Below are 22481 nucleotides of genomic sequence, written 5' to 3'. Positions count from 1 at the left end.
AGTGATTGTGCAGACTGTTCTATCCAGGACTAATGCTTAAAGAGTAGAGTTGTGAAACAACAGAATTCGTTTGGGAGTTAAGGCTTAAGTTAGGTAAAATTTTGGAGTCCTAGTTTAAAAGTTCTTGTGCCTTCACCCCTAAAAGCCAGAAATGTTTGAGGTACAGTATATTAGAAGGCACAGAATAAAGGTCCTAACAATACAGAATTTTAATGTGGAAAAATATTTTTGATGAACACTGCTTTTCAGTAATAGTGAATGACTCTCAAAGTTTTATGGAGAGAGTGGGAGAGGTGGCTAACTATGTAGTTAGGGGCTGGCACTGTGGTGCAGCAGGTTAACGCTCTGACCTGAAGCGCCAGCATCCCATATGGGCACCGGTTCTAGTCCCGGCTGCTCCTCTTCCGATCCAGCTCTCTGCTATGGCCTGGGAAAGCAGTACAATTTGGCCCAAGTCCTTGGGTCCCTGCACCCACATGGGAGACCTGGAAGAAGCTTCTGGCTTCAGAGCAGCTGATCCATCTGGGGAGTGAACCAGTGGATGGAAGACCTCTTGCTCTGTCTCTACCTCTCTCTCTCTGTCTTTAAAAAAAAAATAAAATAAATCTTAAAACAAACTATTTGGTTAAGAAGGCTCCCTGATTGGGGTACATGGGAACTCTTTATTCTACACAATCTTTGTTTTGTATATTAAAACTATTTTTTTTTAACTTTTATTTAATGAATATAAATTTCCAAAGTATGGCTTATGGATTACAATGGCTTCCCCCCCATACTGTTCCTCCCACCCGCAACCCTCCCCTTTCCCACTCCCTCTCCCCTTCCATTCACATCAAGATTCATTTTCAATTCTCTTAATATACAGAAGATCAGTTTAGTATACATTAAATAAAGATTTCAACAGTTTGCTCCCACGCAGAAACATAAAGTGAAAAATAATAGATGATTTTTTAAATGATGATGAAATCAGATCAGACCTATTGTTATGTTTAATCCCAGTGAGAGTCAAGTTGGGAATTGATAATTTTTTTTTTTTTTTACAGAAGATAAGTTTAGTATACATTAAGTAAAGATTTCAACAGTTTGCACCCCCATAGAAACACAAAGTGAAATATACTGTTTGAGTACTCGTTATAGCATTAAGTCTCAATGTACAGCACATTAAGGACAGAGATCCTACATGAGGAGTAAGTGCACAGTGACTCCTGTTGTTGACTTTACAAATTGACACTCCTGTTTATGGCATCAGTAATCTCCCTAGGCTCCAGTCATGAGTTTCCAAGGCTATGGAAGCCCCTTGAGTTCTCCGACTCTTATCTTGTTTAGACAAGGTCATAGTCCAAGTGGAGGTTCTCTCCTCCCTTCAGAGAAAGGTACCTCCTTCTTTGAAGACCTGTATTAAAACTATTCTGAAATTAAAAAGCTTGAGGGAAAAAAATGTATGTGTCCCACATTGGAGTACCTGAGTTCAATACCCGGCTCTGGTACCTGTCTCGGGTTTCCTAGTGGTGCAGACCCTGAGAAGCATCGATGATGGCTCAAGTGAATGGATTCTTGCCTCTCTTGTGGGAGGTCTGGATTGGGTTCCTGGCTCCCAGACTTCAGCCAGTGCATGTTGAATAGCAGTTTGAGGTTCATAGCAAAATCAAAAAGAAAGTACAGATGATTTCCATATAGCTTTTGTTGAGGAATATACCACATCCTACCTCCCTCAGTATGAACATCCCAAGCAGTGATAACATTTATTAAAGTTGATCAGCTGACTGTTACATGTCCTTATCCCAAATCCATGGTTTACTTGAGATGTTTTTTCTTGCTGTTAAATGTTCTCTGGGTTTTGACATACGCATGACGGCATTGTAGTACAATAGGAGTAGTTCACTGCCTTAGGAACCTGTTCTGGAGTTCATTCCTCCCTAACCCCTGGCAACTACTGCTCTTGTTAGTGTCCCTGTAGCTTTCCCTTTTCCAGAATGTGGTATAAAGTTGGGATCATTCAGTGTGTAGTCTTTCAGATTGGTTTCATTTGCTTGCTAATATACTTTTTTTTTTCCTTTTTTTTTTTTTTTTTTTTGACAGAGTAGATAGAGGGAGACAGAGAGAAAGGTCTTCCTCTTTGCCGTTGGTTCACTCTCCAATGGCCGCCACGGCTGGCGCCACGGCTGGCGCCACGCTGATCCAAAAGCAGGAGCCAGGTGCTTCTCCTGGTCTCCCATGGGGTGCAGGGCCCTAGCACTTGGGCCATCCTCCACTGCCTTCCCGGGCCACAGCAGAGAGCTGGCCTGGAAGAGGGCAACCGGGAAAGAATCCAGTGCCCCGACCGGGACTAGAACCTGGTGTGCCGGCGCCGCTAGGTGGAGGATTAGCCTATTGAGCCGCGGGACCGGCCAACTAATACACTTTTTAAGATTCTTCTAGGTCTGTTTGTTGGCTTGATAGTTCATTTTTTTAACTTTTTTTTTTTTTTTAATTTGTGAGGCGGGGGGGTTGGGGTAGAGAGAGAGAGATCTCCATCTGCTGCTGTACTCCTCAAATGTTTGTAAGGACCAGAGTTGGGCTGGGTTAAGCCTGGAACTGGGAACTCAATGCTTTCCCACATGAGTGACTGACTGGGACTTAAGTAGTTAAGCCATTACCTGCTGTTTCCTGGGCACCGTTAGCAGGAATCTGGAATTGAGAGCAGAGTTGAGACTTAAATTCTACTATGTAATACAGGTGTCCGGGGCAGCATCCTAACTGCTGGCCAAATGCCAAACCCTGCCCATTTTTTAATTCGACTGTTTTCTTATTGTTGAGTTGTAAGTGTTCTTTGTTATATTTGATTATACCCATTATTGGTTATGTGTTACACGGTTTTTTTCTCCCCGTCTGGCATTTGTCCTCATTCTCTTGATGATGTCTTTTGCAATGAAGTGTTTAATTTTGTTATGTTAATTTCATGAAGGATGTAAAATCAGGGTCTATGTTCATTTTTTTGTGTGCAGCTACCCAATTATCCCAACACCATTTGTTGAAAAGACTGTCTTTGGCCAGCGCCACGGCTCGCTAGGCTAATCTTCCGCCTTGCGGCGCCGGCACACCGGGTTCTAGTCCCGGTCGGGGCGCCGGATTCTGTCCCGGTTGCCCCTCTTCCAGGCCAGCTCTCTGCTGTGGCCAGGGAGTGCAGTGGAGGATGGCCCAAGTACTTGGGTCCTGCACCCCATAGGAGACCAGGATAAATACCTGGCTCCTGCCATCGGATCAGCGCGGTGTGCCGGCCGCAGCGCGCCGGCCGCGGTGGCCATTGGAGGGTGAACCAATGGCAAAGGAAGACCTTTCTCTCTGTCTCTCTCTCACTGTCCACTCTGCCTGTCAAAAAAAAAAAAAAAAAAAAAAAAAGAGAGAGAAAGAAAGAAAGAAAAAAAGAGACTATCTTTTCTTCATCATACTGCTTTTGCTCCATTATCAAAGATCACTTGGCTGTATTTGTGTGGTCTCTCTTTTCTATTCCAATGATTAGTTTCTCTGGTCTTTAACCGTTACCACAGAGTCTCAATTATTGTAGCCTGATAAAAATTTTTGAAGTCAGGTGATGTCCTACAACTTTATGGTCCTGTAATATCTAGTTGGCTGTTGTGGGTCTTTTGCTTTCACGTATAAACTTGAGACTGAGTTTGTCAACATCCACAAAAGAACTTGCTGGAATTTTGATTGATGCTGTGTTAAATATGTAGATCAAGTTGAGAATGATTGATGTCTTGACCGTATAACTCATATTAAGTCTTCCTATCTATTTGGTAGTTCTATGAGTTTTTTCATCAGAGTTTTATAGTTTTAATTTCAAATTCTGCTTGCTCATTGCTGGTTTATAGGAAAGTAATTGATTTTTGTCAGTTGACTTTTATTTCAAATTTTTAAAAATACTTATTTGAAAGAGTTACAGAGAGAAAGATCTTCCATCTGCTGGTTCACTCCACAGGTGGCTGCAATGGTTGGGTCTGGTCTAGGCTGAAGCCAGGAACCAGGAACCAGCAGCTTCATCTTAGTCTCTCCTTTGGGTAACAGAGGCCTAGGTATTTTGGGCCGTCTTCCACTACTTTTTCCAGGCCATTAGCAGGGAGCTGGGTCGGAAGTGGAGCAACAGGACATGAGCTGGCAGCCATACAGGATGCTGATGTCACAGGCATTGACTTTCCCTGCTGTGCCACAAAGTGGCCCATGGTCTGTTAGCTTTGTATTCTGCTGCCTTGCTATATTAGCTTATTATCTTCATGAGTCTTTTTTTTTTTTATTTGAAAGTCAGAGTTGCACACAGAGAGAAGGAAAGGCAAAGAGAGAGAGAGGTCATCCATCTGCTGGTTCACCCCGCAAGTGGCTGCTGTGGCCCGTGTCTTGCGGCTGGCGCGCTGCGCCGATCCGAAGCCAGGAGCCAGGTACCTCCTCCCAGTCTCCCATGCGGCTGCAGGGGCCCAAGCACTTGGGCCATCCTCCACTGCACTCCCGAACCACAGCAGAGAGCTGGCCTGGAAGAGGAGCAACCGGGACAGAATCCGGCGCCCCAACCAGGACCAGGACCCAGGGTGCCGGCGCCACAGGTGGAAGATTAGCCTATTGAGCTGCGGCGCTGGCCCCAGCTACGTTATTTTTAATAGTAATTTCTCTTCACTAAATACTGTCCTGACATTGCTGAAAAATCAGAGCCAGAGATGTTTGTAGTGCTAGCCCTTTTGAAGGGTGAACTTATGGCTTGACAACATTAGCATATTAATTTAGAACAAAGCACCCCAAAACTTCAGTATCTAGTCAGGGTTAGGGAACACCTGTTCTGTAGGCCATATAAAGCCTGTGAAATCTTTAGTATGGGCTTGCCAAGGCCACCTTAGGCAGGATTCGAAAATGAATAAATCTATAGCAGGCTAATTATTAAGTTGACAATTCTGTATGGCCTGCAGACGATATAAATATCCAAATGACCTTGGCAAGAAAAATGTTTCCCATACTTGATTTAGATGATTATAAAGTGAATAAAGATGATTGATGTCCTAACAGTTTGTTTAGCTTTCTTTTTTTTTTTTTTTAAGATTTTATTTATTTGAGAGGTATAGTTACAGACAGTGAGAGGGAGAGACAGAGAGAAAGGTCTTACGTCCGTTGGTTCACTCCCCAAATGGCTGCAATAGCTGGATCTGTGCCGATCCGAAGCCAGGAGCCAGGTGCTTCTTCCCAGTCTCCCATGTGGGTACAGGGGCCCAAGGAGTTGGGCCATCTTCTGCTTTCCCAGGCCATAGCAGAGAGCTGGATTGGAAGAGGAGCAGCTGGGACTAGAACCGGCGCCCATATGGTATACAGGCACCACGCTGCTGGTCTGAACTTTATATAAACCAAAGATGGTATGGACAACTGGCTAACATATAAAACAACAGTATCAAATACAAAATGTAGAAGACAAATTCTTAGAAATATGATAACAAAGTAAATGTTTTTTAGTGCAGTAGCTGTTTTGATAGATGGATATGTGTTTTCCAAATGCTAATTTTGTTCATTAAAAGGAATGAAAATTGTTTTTTCCACTGTAGGAGAACGTTAAACACAAAGACTATATTGACCGTCAGAAGGATAAAGTTGCTTTAACTTTGGCTCGTCTAGCCCGCCATGTTGAAGTGGAGAAACAGCAGAAGGAAGAGAAGAATAGAGCATTCAGGGTATGCAGCTATTTTAATTGATGTTTTACTAAGTTATTAAATACAAATTGTTATGTTGTAAAGAGATGCCTTTAATCAAAAAATGGATGATTCAATTGAAGTTCAGCATGTAACCTAAGTAATTCATGATGATTTCTTTGTATCTGTTCTTAGCTTTTCGGATTTTTATGCCATATTCAGGAAAAGAAGAAAAAAAAAGTTGACTAGAATTTATTTTTTGGGAATTAAAACTTGTGGGATTTCTCAAAGCAGATGAACAATTAAGGGTTTCTGGTTACTTTTTCACAAGAGTTAAAAGATTTTTAGGCCTTTTGTAGACAAAAGCTGTTGAAAGGTTATTTTCTGTCAAATAGAACCAGACTGCTTGCTCAAACTTCATCCTTTGTCTCCAAATTGAAATATTAATAGAATGAAGACATTTGAAGCAGGTATGTAGAAGAATTGCTATGTGGAAAATGAACCCTAATTTGGAATCTTGCATGATGCGGTTTTTTCGCTTGACTTGCTTTGGAAGCCACCAAATGAAATTACTGGAAAGCACTCTCTTAGTATTGACAGATGTCTATCAGGTGTAGAATGTTGATAAGTTGTTTTAAAAAAAAGAAAACCCTTCATACTAGAAGAATAAAAGTGAAACTTCAGGCTTCGCTGTGCCAGAAACTGTTCGGATTTCAGCAGGTCACTTAGTTTTTATAGACTTTCGGTTTATAAAAGGACATTATAAGGGAGAAATTATAGCTTTTCTTCTCAATCAAGAGAAGCACTGTGATTTTATAACATCCATGATTTTGATTCTTTATTATAAAATAATTTGCATATTTATTTAGCCTGTTTTAATAGCTGATAATTTAGTATGTAATAAATTAATCTTTAAATTTAGAAGTAGGTTATTTTGTAGCTTTAAATTTTATGATGTAATACTAATTAAATTTTAGACCATGGTATTCTAGTTGTATGTATAAAGTGCTTACTACACAAAGACAGACCCATACATAGAGTATTACTTTTGTCTTGACAGAAACACTATTCAATTTTTTAAGAAAACTTTTTCCCCAAAACTATATTAGGTATGTCTGTTATTTTTTGTATAATTTATGGATACAAGTCTCTTTGAGAGAACAAGTGTTTTCAAGTTGTCTTACTTTTCCTGAGTGACACTGGGTTCTTTTCCTAGGCAGTGTTAATAGCTGTATAAAAAAACTTTTGTAGTGAGCTTAGAATCTTACATAGTTTTTATTTGTTATATATATATATATGTATGTATATTTTAAAGATTTATTTATTTATTAGAAAGGCATAATTTACAGAGGGAGAGAGAGATCGATCTTCCATCTGCTCATTCACTCTCCAATTGGCTGCAATGGCCAGAGCTGGACCTGTCTGATCCCAGGGACAGGGAGCTTCCTCTGGGTCTCCCACGTGGGTGGCAGGGGCCCAAGCACTTGGGCCATCTTCTACTGCTTTCCTTGGAACATTAGCAAGGAGTTGGAACAGAAATGGAGTAGCCGGAACTCAAACCAGCACGCAAATGCGATGCTGGTGCTGTAGATGGTGACTTTATTCACTATGCCACTGTTCCTGCCCCCTCAATTATATGTGTTTTTAAAGATTTATTTGAAAGGCAGTTACAGAGAGGGGATGAAAGAGAAAGAGACTTTCCATCTGCTGGTTCACTCCTCATATGACTGCAATAGCCAGGACTGGGGCAGAACCATCTTGGTCTCCCACATGGTCTTCTGCTGCTTTCACAAGCACATTAATGAGTAGCTGAATCAGCAAGTGGAGCAGCCCTATATACATTTTCTTTAGATTAAAAGATTAAAATCTTGATCCCACCTGGTAGAACAACCTATTATACTGCTATTAGGCCATATATTATTCAGGTCTGTAGCTTGGAAATCTGGTGTTTATGACTGTTTTCACTTTAAGTACAATGTTCCCTCTGAATCTACCAAGGATAGGTAGATTCCCTGTGAATACTAAAAATTCATGGATGCTAACGCTCTTTATATAAAATGGCACAGTTTTTGCATATAACTTAGATACATCCTTTGGTATACTTAAATCTCTAGGTCACTTATAATACCTAATTCAGTGCAAATGCCATGTTAATGTCTGTTATAGTATATTATTTGGGGAATAATGATAAGAACAAAATATCTGTACATGTTCAGTAGACACACTTCTTTTTTGTAATATTTTAATCCATAGTTGATGGAATTCATGGAAGTAAAAACCAACTATATATAAATCTTTTAAAAATTTTAAGAATATATTTTCATTTTATTTGAAAGAGATTCACTCCCCAAATGCTAGTTCACTCCTCAGATACCTACAACAGCTGGTGCTGAGCCAGACCGAAGACTGGATCGCAGAACTCCATCTGGATCTCTCACATGGGTGGCAGGGACCCACATAGACATCCCAGGCAGTGACTTCACTGTTGCTGCAACAAACGACTGGCCCATATGTTTTTGAGAGGCAATTGGTGTATTTGTTTAGTGCTTGGATTCTAGAATCAGATTGCCAGAGTTTGAATCCTGGCACTATTTTATCTTTGAGAAGTTTACTTGGTGTACGTCAGATTTTCTATCATAAAATGGGAATAATAATAGTACCTATTTCTTAGGATTGTTGTGAGGATTATAAAGTCCCTTTAAAACAGTGCCTGGCACATGGTAAGTGGTCAGTGATTATTAGTTGTCATATGTATCATGATCAGGGAGTTATACAAATCGATTGATGGATGATATAACTAGAAGGATTTAGGGACTTTGAGCAGTCAAAGCACGTGGTTCAGTGGTTAGCACTGGCATGTTTCCTGTTTTTGTCAATGAAAGCTGCCATGTTCATTTGTTTTCATATTGTCTTTTGTCTGTTTTTTGTGCTGTAATAGAAGAGTTGAGTAGTTGCTGTAGAGATTATTAATTGAAAAGCCTAAAATATTTACTATGCTGTCCTTTTTGGGAAAAGTTGACCAACTCTTGATCTAGATGGCAACAAATGCTTTATATTAACACTTTTTAAGTGGCAGTTGGTGCTATTAATATTATTTCCTGAACATTTTTGGTTAGTATTGCTAATAACTTTTATCAACTGTTTATACTATAATTTACTTAATTCTCAATTGTTGGAGATGTAGCTTGTAGAAAATTTTGAGCAAATAACATTGGGATCAGCATCTTAGAACATGAACCTTTCTTTTGATGTGTTTCTTTGTAATATATTTCTAGATGTGGATTTCTGGGAATAATTAGTATTTTTTATCATTAGTGTGTCAAATCTTTTTCACAAGGAAACCAGGGTAGTAATCAAACATCAATTGAGTTTTTTCTTGATGTCTTTAGGAAAAAGTCGACTTTCAGCATGCTCATGGGTTACAAGAATTGGAATTTATTCGAGGACATTCTGATACTGAAGCAGCAAGACTGTGTGTGGATCAGTGGCTGAAAATGCCAGGTATTCTTTAGAGATTATACTAAAGTTAAGGAGCTTCCCAAAAACATTAAGGCAGAAAGGATGTCTGTCCTATTAAATTGCTAATAAGCATATAAGATATTGAAACAGTTTTAGTGATAATAGTATTATGTCATAATGGCCTATCTTTTTTTTTTAAAGTTTATTTATTTGAAAGGCAGAGCTACAGAGAGACAGAGGCAGAGAGAGAGATCTTCCATCCGCTGGTTCACTTCCCAAATAGCTTCAGTGGCCGGAGCTGGGCCAATCTGGATCCAGGAGCCAGGATCTTCCTCTAGGTCTTCCATGTGGGTGCACGCACCCAAGAACTTGGGCCATCTTCTGCTTTCCCAGCCCATAGCAGAGAGCTGGATGGGAAGTGGAGCCACCGGGTCTTAAACCAGCACCCTTATGGGATGCCGGCACTGCAGACAGCAGCTTTACCCACTGCACCATGGCGCCGACTCCATAATGGCCTACCTTTCAATGACCTACTTTGCCAATCATCATCTTTGTTTGGCACATTGTACCTTAAGTATAAACAAAATAGATCATCCCTGAACTCAGTAGGTGTTGCTCTTTTTTTTTTTTTTTTTTTTTTTTTGTGACAGGCAGAGTGGACAGTGAGAGAGAGAGAGACAGAGAGAAAGGTCTTCCTTTTGCCGTTGGTTCACCCTCCAATGGCCGCCGCGGCTGGCGCGCTGCGGCCGGCGCACCGCGCTGATCCGATGGCAGGAGCCAGGAGCCAGGTGCTTTTCCTGGTCTCCCATGGGGTGCAGGGCCCAAGCACCTGGGCCATCCTCCACTGCACTCCCTGGCCACAGCAGAGGGCTGGCCTGGAAGAGGAGCAACCGGGACAGAATCCGGCGCCCCGACCGGGACTAGAACCCGGTGTGCCGGCGCCGCTAGGCGGAGGATTAGCCTAGTGAGCCGCGGCGCCGGCCGCTCATTTTTCATATACTTAGGAACTTGCAAATAATTTTTTGAGTGATGGAATGAACAAGAGCATGCATTCATATATTTGATAATTATTGCATGAAGTAGTACCTGTGCCTATGGGAGGGTGAATAATAGATTATTTGAGATCAGAAAAGACTTCACTAAGGAAATGGAAATTAAACAGGTCTGGAAGATTAGTGTTTACTCATTTATTCATTGGTGCAGCTTATATCTGTTTTTCAGAAGTATACATGTTAGAAAATTGTCTAAAGCAATGGGTTTCATCTTTATTACTAATTCTTTTCAGTTCTGAGCTTTTTGAAGCAGTCATTATGGAACATTTCTATCAGAAAATTTGGTGGAATTTTCAAGAGCTAGTAGGAGATCGTGACTGTGACAACTTTTCTAGCAATTCTTCCAGACTATCTATTGAGCCCTTAAAGACATGAGATATCCACAGACAATTTAGCTATGGATTTAATCCAACATGAAGTTTAATTGCAAAATATCATCAAAAATGTACACAGATGCAGTGCTTTGTTGAACCTAGATATTTTGCCATTCTAAAGTTTTTAGGAGGACTTTCTTTTGAATACACTTAAATTACCACTTACAAAAGAATTCTCATCACTTATATTTATTGATATTCAACACCTCATCCTATTTGATACTGGATGGAGTAGATTTTGGTACTTGGCCATCCATCTCAAACCATATTTCCTCTGTATCTTAATCTGCTGTGCCTAGGAAACTTCCCTCCAATCTCTAAATACCTTTTCTACTCTTTTCTTCTTAATTCCATGTGAGGCTGATGTATAACCTTGATAATAACTGAATACTAGGGATTGTTGAGTTAATATGGCTGTTGTATATCCTGTTGCATGTGATGAGACTATCAAGGTTTATTCTGCATAAGTTTAGTCTGCTCAGCCATCTTTAATCTCACAGTACTTTATTCATTTCTCTTCAACATAGTATTTACTCTTCAACATAGTATTTACTCTGTTTAGTTGACAAACACAGTCTTTCCCATTAGACTGTCTGCTCCTTAAGGATAGAGACCAATTTTTTACTAATGCATTATAGTGTCAGTTCCTAAAAAGAATCCCCAGCATAGAGATGCTCAGTAAGGGTTGTTTGAATATTATATCAAAGTGGGCCATAAGTATTTGCATACTGAACACAGGAAGCCTGGAGTCACAAATCTGATGATCATGATCATTTAAAAAAAAAAAAAAAGATTATATGACATTCCAGACCTGCTTCAGCAAAAATTACTGGAAAAAATATGATAAATGGCTTTGACTCCTAGGATGTTCTTTTAAAGTTTAAAGTTTTTTTTTTTTTCTTAAGATTTATTCATTTATTTTGAAAATCAGATTGTAGAGAGGGGGAGGTCTTCCATCCACTGGTTCACTCTCCAGATAGCCCCAGTGGCCAGGGCTGACCAGACCAAAGCCAGGATCTTCATCCAGGTGTCCCACAGGGGTAGCTGGGACCCAGGAAATTGGGCTGTTTTCTGCTGTGTTCCCAGGCCATTGTTAGGTAGCTGGATCAGAAGTGGAGCAGCCAGTACTCAAACCAGCATCCATGGGGGATGCTGGCATCACAGGTGTTGGCTTTACCCACAGTGCCACAATGCCAGCCCTAGGTTTGCAGTTTTTTAAAAACTGCCTCTTGATGTGCATTCACTTCTCAGGGGAACAATCTAATGACTAGCTTAGTGGCTTTATCTTAGCTTCACTAAAAATGCCTGGGAACTTTGGAACAGATTTCTGGTCCTCATGTCTTCAACAGTAGTTTGAGAAGGAGGATAGGCAAATAGGCTAGAATGATAAGACTTCATCTCTAAGATTTCTTCTAAAAATTATTTATTTTATAGGAGTCTAACACTTTCAAGTCCCTTATACAATGGTTTGTTGGGTCAGTAACTTGCCCTCTTACATCTTTTCTCCGATTGTCAGGTTGTCTGTATTTTATCAGGTTGTGCATTGTATTCTTGAACATCTGTGTATGTTTATCCCTATGCATACCAGGTAGGAGCAAATAAATTAGTTATCTCTTGATGATGCTTTTTAAGATTTTATTTGTTTTTATTTGAGAAGTAGAGTTAACAGAGAGAGGGAGAGACAGAAAGGTCTTCCATCCGCTGGTCACTCCCCAAATGGCTTCAATGGGTGGAGCTAGGCTGACCTGAAGCCAGGAGCCAGGAGCTTCCTCCGGGTCTCCCACACAGGTACAGGGAACTGAGTACTTGGACCATCTTCTACTGCTTCCCCAGGCCATAGCAGAGAGCTGGATCAGCAGAGGAGCAGCTGGGACTTGAAGTGGTGCCCAAGTGGGACGATGGTGCTGCAGCCAGAGGCTTAGCCCACTCTACCATAGCACCAGCCCCTCTTTATGATACTTTAAAACTTGGTGTTTTGTGTATTTTTAGGTTACACATAGGTCATTGATGAGTGATAAGCTAGATCCCGCAAATAAGGCCTGTAGTTTCACTGTTTTTGTAATGGGTTCACTGAAGCTTCAGAGCTGTTGCTAGTAAGTTGTTCTATTATTGGACTATATTTGGAATGGTGCTGTTCTGTAAATGGATCTTAGAGGATGTTGAGATCTTTTCGGAGGTTATAGCTGAAGAACACAGAAGAGTCATTGTTCTCTTTAATTATAAAAAGGTAGATTCTACTTCTCAGTATTAAATTACTAAACTATTACTAATTACTAATTAATCTATTACTAATTAATCTATTATAACTAAATTACTAATCAGACTATTGCTATTATAATTTAGTTCTTTGGTTAGAATTACTTTATGTGCTTTGTTTATAATTTAATTTTAGAGAGTTCATACTTTATAGTTGGACATTTAGAATTGGAACAATTTAAAGAGATTTAGGGGCTGGCGCTGTGGCCGAGCAGGTAAAGCCTCCTGCCGTGCTGGCATCCCATATGGGCACCAGTCCAAGTCCCAGCTGCTTCACTTCCAGTCCAGCTCTCTGCTGTGGCTCAGGAAAGCAGTAGAAGATGGCCAAAGTCCTTGGGCCCCTGCACCCATGTGGGAGACCCAGAAGAAGCTCCTGGCTCCTGGCTTTGGATCAGTCCAGCTCCGGCCATTTTGGCCATTTGTGGCATGAACCAGCAGATGGAAGAGCTCTTTCTGTCTTTCTCTGCCTCTGTCTCTCTCTAACTCTGCCTTTCAAATAAATAAATAAATCTTTTAAAAAAAATCTCATTGACTGTTTTCAAAAAAGGGATTTAAAAACTTGATCTTGTTAAAGGGTAGTTCAAATCTAGTTAAATTCGTAGAAGTTTTATAAAAACTACCATAAAGATAAATACCTAGTTTTCTGTTACTTGAAATATTCAAGGCATTTTTGTAAATTTGAATGCTTAGTAATTCTAAAACAGTGCTCTACATACTATTTAAGGAAAAACTGCTCTTTAAGTTTTTTGTATTCTGCCTTTCCATGGGAAAGACTTATTTTCTTTCAAAGAATTATTTTCTCCAACTTTATCTTATTTTTTTTTAAAGATTTATTTATTTTACTTGAAAGTCAGAGTTACACACAGAGAGAAGGACAGGCAGAGAGAGAGAAAGTGGTCTTCCATCTGCTGGTTCACTTCCCAAATTGCTGCAATGGCCAGAGCTGTGCTGATCTGAAGCCAGGAACCAGGAGCTTCTTCTGGGTCTCCCTGTGGGTGCAGGGGCCCAAGGACTTGGACCATCTTCTACTGTCTTCCCAGGCCATAGCAGAGAGATGGATTGGAAGTGGAGCATCCATGTGGGATGCCGGCACTGCAGGCAGTGGCTTTCCCCGCTATGCCACAGAGCGACCCATCCTTTTTTTTTTTTTTTTTTTTAAGATTTATTTATTTATTTGAAAGGGAGAGTTAGAGAGAGGGAAAAACAGTGAGATCTGCTGTTCGCTGGTTCACTCCCCAAATAGCTACAGCAGTTGGAACTAGGCCAGTCTGGAGCCAGGAGCTTTTTCTGTGTGTCTTGTGAGTGCAGGGGCCCAGGCGCTTGGCCCATCTTCCACTGCTTTCCCAGGAGCATTCGTAGGGAGCTATATTGGAAATGGAGCAGCTGGGACTCACTGGCACCCATATGGGATGTTGGCATTGCAGGTGGCAGCGTTACTTGCTGTGCTACAACACTGTCTCCTCCAACTTTATTTTTATCCAGAGCTTCTATGTATAGCCAAGTTAATATCCAAATGAGAGATACCTGGAATGTGGGTAGTTATAAAAATTGTCATAATTCTGAATGTATATGAAATGTTCAAGATAAAAAGTTGTGTTGTTATTTAATGCTGTATTAAAACTAAAGTTTGGTTAATTTTGTGCCATCCATTATTTCTTTGAATGTATTTAAAGGCATTTTGATAGTTTGATGGGAACTTTTTCCTCCATAGGATTGAAACAGCAGAAAGTTAAAATTTTAAAAATATACAACCATTTTGAGTTTTAAAAACTTGAATTTGTTAAGGAGTAGTTCTATTCTAGTTAAATCCTTAGGAGTTTTATGGAAACTTCCATAAAGATAAATATTTAGTCTTCTGTTAAATGAAATATTCAAGGGATTTGAGTCAAACAGTAAACAACTGACAGTAGTAAGAGAGATATAAAACTACTTATAGATCAGAATCCTCCTGGCTGTGTTACAATTTTTTTTTTTTTTTTAATTTTCTTTATTAGAGAGGAGGCTGAGGGGAGACAGACAAAAGATCTTCCATCTACTAGTTCACTCCTCAAATGGCTGCAACAGCCAAGGGTAGTCCAGGCTGAAACCAGGAGCCAGGAACTCCATCTGAGTCTCCCTCATAGGCGACAGAGACCCGGTACTTGGAGCATCTACCTCTGCTTTCCCTGGCACATTAGTAGAGAACTGGATCAGAAATGCGGTAGCTGGCACTAGAACTGGTGCTCATATAGTTTACTGGCTTTGCAGGTAACAGCATAATAACCCAATGCACCACAACTCTGGGCCCCAGTTGTTTTTTTGTTTGTTTTAATACAGTGTATCTCTTTAAAATTATCGATGAGGGGGCTTCAAAATGTCATAGAAAATGGAGTTAGAAGATACTGCACATCTTGCACAAACTTTTGGAAAGCCTATCACATTTTGTGTTGGGAATTTTCCTGAGAAAATTTGGCCAGGGGAACTAGTCTACAAGACTTCTGTGACTCTAGATGTAAAGATTGTAAGAAAGGAATGAAGAATGGGCCAGGATTAAGGGGGATTAATTAGAAGGTAATGATGGGCAAACTGTTTTCTAATTGGCTTTTCCAGGAGAAAAAGAGAAGGGACAAAATAGGATAACTAAAAAGGGAGAGACAACAATAAGTGAATTCATGTTTTGTGTTACTGACTTGTGCATTATTTGATGTCCAGGTTGGAGCTGATCAGTGGCTGGATTCCTCAGAAAACAAAACTCTTTATCTTCCTTGCTTTGGTGTCCTCACTACTCTCCTGTCATCTCCCCAGTTATATTAGCATAATTTTCATATAACTCAGATACTAATTCTGAGATAGGACAGAGTTATTTTAACTATTGTTTAAAATTTTTGGAACAAATAAGATTTTTTTTTTAAAGATTTATTTATTTATTTGAAAGTCAGAGTTACACAGAGAGAGAAGGAGGGAGAGACGCGTCTTCCATTTGCTGGTTTACTCCCCAGTTGGCTGCAATGGCTCGAGCTGCGCCAATCTGAAGCCAGGAGCCACGAACCTCTTCTGGGTTTCCCACATGGGTACAGGGGCCCAAGGACCTGGGCCATTCTCTACTGCTTTCCCAGACCATAGCAGAGAGCTGCATCAGAAGTGGAGCAGCTGGGATGAATTGGTGCCCATATGGGATGCCGGCACTGCAGTTGGCAGCTTTACCACAGTGCTGGCCACACAAATAAGACTTAGAAAATAGACGTTTGTTAAGTTATATAACTGAAATGAAGGGATTAGGGGCTTTGTTTTCTAAAGCATTTGAACTTTAACAGTTCTTTGCTATTGAATATAAGGAAAGGTATTTTTTCCCCCTCAAGAGAATGCTACTTGGAGATGTTAAGAATTTTTTTTATTTTGTACCAAATAATGATTACTTTTAAGGTATTATATTTTACAAGTAATGTTGCAAGTGTTTATTTATAAGTAGGACTATCCAGTTACTGCTGTTTCATAATTTTTATTTTGTCATAATTTTGATTACCAGTCAAAACAACAAATATCTGAAATAGTAATTAAGAATTTATATTCTAATACTGCAGGACTTAAAACAGGCACAATTAATTGTGGAACAAGAAGCTCATCCCGAAGAGGAGGTCAAATGCGGGTGTCTGGGAAGCCAATTTCATGTCCCATAATGCATTGTAACAAGGAATTTGACAATGGACACCTTCTGTTAGGACATTTGAAAAGGTAAATAGCATATTTAGAATAGTGGATTCTGAGGATCAAATGAAGTATGAAGTACCACTGTGATTATAGCTTTATATTCCAAACTGATTGGTGCTAATTTGATATAATTCTAATTTATGTTTTTTATGTTTCCTAGAAGGTTTTTCTTGGTAAAGTCAGATTTCTTTAGTGATATTCTGTGTTGTTTAAAAGTATAGCCTTTGGCCAGCACCGCAGCTCAATAGGCTAATCCTCTGCCTGCGGCTCTGGCACCCCAGGTTCTAGTCCCGGTCGGGGTGCCGGATTCTGTCCCGGTTGCTCCTCTTCCAGTCCAGCTCTCTGCTGTGGCCCGGGAAGGCAGTGGAGGATGGCCCAAGTGCTTGGGCTCTGTACTCGCATGGGTGACCAGGAGAAGCACCTGACTCCTGGCTTTGGATCAGCGCGGTGCGCCGGCTGCAGCAGCCATTGGGGGGTGAACCAACCGCAAAGGAAGACCTTTCTCTGTCTCTCTCTCTCACTGTCCACTCTGCCTGTCCAAAAAAAAAAAAGTATAGCCTTTAACTATATATTTCTCCCTAACACATCTCATAAAATTCTCAATAAACTTTTTACATTGAAGTGTAGTTGTGTGAATTTTAAAGAAATCTAGTCCATAATTATAAATTTTTTCTTTTTAAAAAATAATTACCTGTTTATTTGAAAGTCAGAGTTGCAGAGGGAGAGACAGAGAGACAGAAATCTTCCATCTACTATTTCATTCCTCAAATGGCCGCAATGGCTGGAGCTGGGCTGGTCCTAAGCCAAGAGCCAGGAGCCCTTCCTGGGTCTCCCCTTTGGGTGCAGGGGCCCAAGGACCTGGGCCATCCTCTGCTGCTGTCTCAGGCACACCGGCAGGGAGCAGGATCAGAAGTGGAGCTGCCAGGACTCACACTAGGTCCATATGGGCTTTAACTGCCCGGATGGCCTTTACTTGCTGTGCCACAATGCCGCCTCTCCCTTTTTAAAAATTTATATATTTATTTAAAAGGCAGAGTTAGAGAAAGAGATCTTCCTTCTGCTGGTTTACTCCTCAAGTGACTGCAATGGCCAGGGCTGGACCAGGCCTAAGCCAGGAGACTGGAAGTCCATCCTAGTCTCCCATGTAAATGGCAGGGTCCCAAGCACTTGGACCATCTTCCACGGCTTTCCCAGGCACATACACAGGGAAGTAGAAGACTAGTGGAACAGCCAGGACTCAAATCCACGCTGATATGGGATGCTGCCATCGCAGAAGACAGCCTAACCCATTCCACCACAATGCTGACCTCATCCATAGTCTCCTAGTCTCCCTTTCTAATAGTTGAAAGATGGGAAATTGAGTTTGGAACTCTAAGCTGTTATCTTTCCAGCTGGTGTCTCATTCTGCTTATGCCTTCCTTACCTTATTGTGAGAGATTTTTAGAGGGAGTTGCAGCATTCTGTAAATAACTAGGTAGCATATTATATTTATTTTTGAATGTATTTAAGGCAGTGGAAAATGATGAAAATTTGTTAAATGGTTAAAATGAATATTGAAAGGACTAGAAGTCATTTATAGGTAACAATGATATGCCAGAAATCTTAGCATGAGTTTATTATTGCAGTTATTATTTATTTGAGTCTTAAGGAAATCATAGCAAGACAGAAAAGATGATGAGTTTTGCAAGGAATGCTTTAAATCCATTTTATTGGACCTCAAGTACTTTTATGAAATCCTGACCTAACTAATGGTTTCTTGTAAGAAAGTATTACTTGGCATAGGGGAGCCACTTGATGTTTGCTAAATATGAAGAACATTATTTAATATTTCAGTAGAGAAGGGCAAAATTCTGAATGTATGTGTGCATGTATTTATCTTCTCAAATAAAGCAGCATCATTCATCCTAAAATGTAGATGTTTCTAATATTATATCTTTTGGTAAATAGGTTTGATCACTCTCCATGTGATCCAACAATTACACTACGTGGACCTTTCACCAGTTCCTTTGCTTGTGTAGTATGTTGTAAAAAATTTGTTACCCAACAGCAATATAGGGATCATCTTTTTACTAAGGTAAGAGCGTGTTTAAGGGAAGTTATGGGTCGGGGAAAGCCACTGTAATCCAAAAGCTGTACCTTGGGAATTTACATTTATTAAATAAAAATTTAAAAAAAAGTGAAATAGGAGTTCAAAGAAAGGGAAGAGATGTATCAGAGAATTTGACAAAGCATTACGAGAAAGAAAAGGTTCTCAGGGATTGTATTTGGTTAGATGGAAAGTGTAGGTGATAGACTTCTAGGTAAACTTGAATAGCCTAAATTCTGAGTAAGGTTTGCAGAACCTAAATAAAGTAGTGATTATGAGAGTAGGTAGTATGCAGAAAAGAGTTAGTTATTGCTGCTACTTGTGCAACAACTTTCCAGGACAAAGAGGGGATGGCCCATGATAAAAGAAAGGCAAAGACAGATTATAGAAAAGCTGGGGATAAGGGGATGCTGTCTGAGTTAGGAGGAGGAATACCTCTCTGACTTGCCTTGCAGTTTTTCTTTCTTTCTTTTTTAAGATTTATTTTATTTGTTTGAAAGAGTTACAGAGAGAGGCAGAGACAGAGAGAGAGGTCTTCCATCCGCTGGTTCACTCCCCAGATGGCTGCAACGGCAAGAGCTGCACCGATCCGAAGCCAAGAGCTTCTCCAGGTCTTTCATGTGGGTGCAGGGGCCCAAGGACTTGGGCCACCTTCCACTGCTATCCAAGGCCATAGCAGAGAGCTGGATTGGAAGAGGAGCAGCTGGGACTAGAACCAGCACCCACTGTGATGCCAGTGCTTCAGGCCAGGGCTTTAACCTGCTGCACCACAGCGCCAGCCCCAAGTTTTTATTTCTGCATTTATCTTCCAGGCATTCTTGCTGACATCAAGCCAAGTTACTGTTTAGCTAAAGACAATATTCTCCATGAGCAATTCCAAACCAGACTGTCAAATGGTCACCACCAGACCTAAAAGGGGAAGGGAGTAGAACTCTGGGCTAACAGGCTCTTTGAACTTATTATCTTGATGCTGGTTTTTCGAGCTGCAAGGCCTCAGGTCTGATTGTTCCCAGATTTCCCAACTTCGTTCCACAGTGGTGACCTTCTGCACCTGGTCTCCCACAAGTTATCATAACAGGCCTCACACTACTGTCTTGAGAAAGCCTTGCTTATGAAGTTGGCCCTGAACTGATGTCTGAAAACCTAGAAACTTGGATTCTGTGAGGGTTCCTGCCATTCTTTTGCTATGAATGGTTCACTGTGTCCAAATTGGCAAATATTAAGCCTTACGCTAAATACCTGCTTTCCTTAGGAGAGTCTGGAATTTTGATGCCTGCTAGGTAAAGCCTGCCTATATGAGCAGCCCCTGGATACTGAGCATCTAATAAGCTTCCTTTGTAGATCGCGGTTCACATTTATTGTGTCTACTTGTTGCTGGAGGAATTAAATGCATCCTATGTGATTCCATTGGGAAAGATTTCTTGTAGTGTTCAACTTGGTTTCCTCTGAACTTTGCCTTATTTGCTTTTTCTGTTGATTTTTCCTTTGTATTCTTTTAGTGTAATAAGCATAGCTGTGATATGAGTACAAAGTCATAGCTGTGAGTACTGTATGTGGTGTTCTGTGAGTCCTGGCAAACCCTGAACCTTGGATTTTATTTGTAAGATGAGTATATTGGTAAGAAGAACCATTATAGAACCAGTATAGTAGAAGTACTGTTACAGAATGAGATATGATGAAAATAATGCTTAATACCTTTAGAGCTAGAAATGTTTTTAATTCTAGAAACCAACTCCTTCCTCCTTTTACCAGAGACCAAAAGGTATTAGAATGGCAGTAGTGGTCAGAGTGGTTTCAAAGATTTTGATAAGATGACTGGTTTAGGTGACTTGCAGTAGCTTAGCTTTGAGATAAGAAGAGAGTTTGACTTAGATAATGACATTTAGAATGAAGATCTTAAAGTGGTGCTAAAAGACATATTGAGGAAAGAAATGATAGGGCTGTCTTGCCATAACAGATGGATGGTAGGGGGAAGGAGAGGAAAAGAGCACAAGAGAACCGCATTCCTTCCTCCCTCCCTCCCTCCCTCCCTTCCTGTTTGAATGAGATCCCTAAATTTTCTACCTTTTTGAAAACGAGAGCTCTTTAAGGGCATGTTCTCCTATTCCATTCTCTTTTTTTCTCTGTTGTAGAGAACATATTTTTCTTTCTTTCTTTCTTTCTTTCTTTTTTTTTTTTAACTATTTATTTATGTATTAGAAAGAGAGATGGGGAGAAAGACAGAGAGGAACGTTGGTTCACTCTCTTCAAATGCCTGTAACAGCCAAAGCTAGGCCAAGAACTGGGAACTCCATCCAAATTTCCCTCATGGATGGCAGGGAGGGACTCAATAATTTGATGATTAATCTGATGCTTAATTTGATGATTAATCGGATGATTAATCTGGTATATCAGCAAGAAACTAGATAGCAATTGGAGGATCCAGGACTTGAACTGACCCTCCAATATGGGATATGGGCATCCCAAGTAGCAGTTTAACCCACTGCACTATAAGGCTTCTGTCTTTTTTCTTTAGTAAATTGAAAAAGGTATTTTAAAATCATTTAGTACTTGCATTTATGTTTTTCTTCAAATTTTATTTGAAACAGACAGACAGACAGAAACAGATCTTCCATCTGCTGGTTCACTCCCTAAATGGCCACAACTTCCTGGGCTGGGCCAGGCTGAAACCAGGAGCCTAAAAGTCTATCCAGGTCTCCCACATTGTTGTCAGGGACTGAAGTACTTGGGCCATTTTATGCTGCTTTCCCAGGCACATTAGCAGGAAGCTGGATCAGAAGTGAAACAGCCCGGACTTGAACTGTTCCTGCATTGTGAGATTTTGGCATTGCAAGCTGCTGCTTTATCCTCTGCACCACAATGTCGGTCCTTCATTTTCTTTTCTTTTTTTTTTTTTATTTATTTGAGAGAGTTACAAACAGAGAAAGGGAGAGACAGAGAAAAATGTCTTCTCTCTGCTGGTTCACTCCCCATATGGCCGTAATGGCTGGAGCAGAGCTGATCTGAAGCCAGGATCCAGGAGTTTCTTCCTGGTCTCCCACATGGGTGAGGGGGCCAAGCACTTGGGCCATCTTCCGCTGCTTTCCCCACCTAGCAGAGCGCTGGATAGGAAGTAGAGCAGCTGGATCTTGAACTGGCACCCATGTGGGATGCTGGCATCATAGGCAGAAGGCAGAGGTTTAGCCTGTTATACCATAGTGCTGGCCCCTCATTTTCTTTTCTTTAAGAATCACAGAATCCATTTTGTATTGCTTTCCCCTTTGCCTTCTCTCTGGAAACAGAATTAGGACTTTCAACATTCTGAGAAGCATAAAATAGAGCAGAGACTTTGGTGTCAGACAGAACTGGATTCCAGGTACCCCCCCCCCCACCTTTTATATATATATATATATGTATATATATATACACACACACACACACACACACACACACATATATTTGTTTACATTGATGACAGATACAGAGATATATCCTGTGCACTGGTTCACTCTACAAAAGCTTTCATCAGCCAGGCCTGGGTCAAGCCCTCACTAAGCCCAGGATTTCATCCATGTCTGCCAGATGGCAAGTACTCAAGTACTTGAAAAATTATGTGGTGCCTCCCAGGTGCATTAGTAGGAAGCTGAATCAGTAGCAGAATAGCTGGGATTCAGTATGGCTCTCTGTTGTAGGATATAGCTATGGATGTCGCATAGGTAGTGGCTTAACCTACTGTTTTATAATGCCCTGCCCACCCATCTCTCAGTCACTTATTAGCTCCATGTTCTCGGCAGTTACTGATCTGTGAGCTTGGTTTCTAAAATGATATAAAATGATATTGTTATGCTAACATACAAGATTGTTAAGGGAAAACATAATATTCTGTAAAGCACTTTGGACCTACCAGTAATAATATTCCTTGGAATGTCTGTAGTGGAGACTAAAGGAA

The 22481-nt window shown here is 40.5% G+C and overlaps 1 protein-coding gene across 4 annotated transcripts in view; it reads left to right on the top strand.

Moving 5' to 3' along the window:
• Positions 1 to 22481, top strand: part of ZNF451 (zinc finger protein 451) — an 80965-nt gene that overhangs the window by 26966 nt on the left and 31518 nt on the right. For 3 of the 4 annotated variants that reach the window (XR_011388659.1, XM_008263071.4, XM_070073914.1), the window contains 4 exons: positions 5556 to 5681; positions 9029 to 9140; positions 16341 to 16491; positions 18415 to 18541. Coding sequence is in view for 3 of the 4 variants with exons in the window: in XM_008263071.4 (XP_008261293.2) it covers positions 5556 to 5681; positions 9029 to 9140; positions 16341 to 16491; positions 18415 to 18541 (516 nt within the window). In the remaining variant the exon portion in view is untranslated. Of the gene's footprint in view, positions 1 to 4282; positions 4413 to 5555; positions 5682 to 9028; positions 9141 to 16340; positions 16492 to 18414; positions 18542 to 22481 lie in introns of all 4 variants that reach the window. The other variant, XM_070073913.1, reaches the window with a different exon arrangement.

The sequence above is a fragment of the Oryctolagus cuniculus genome, chromosome 5 (assembly GCF_964237555.1).
Source record: "Oryctolagus cuniculus chromosome 5, mOryCun1.1, whole genome shotgun sequence".
Lineage (NCBI taxonomy): Eukaryota > Metazoa > Chordata > Mammalia > Lagomorpha > Leporidae > Oryctolagus > Oryctolagus cuniculus.
This window is presented reverse-complemented; position numbering and strand designations above follow the sequence as displayed.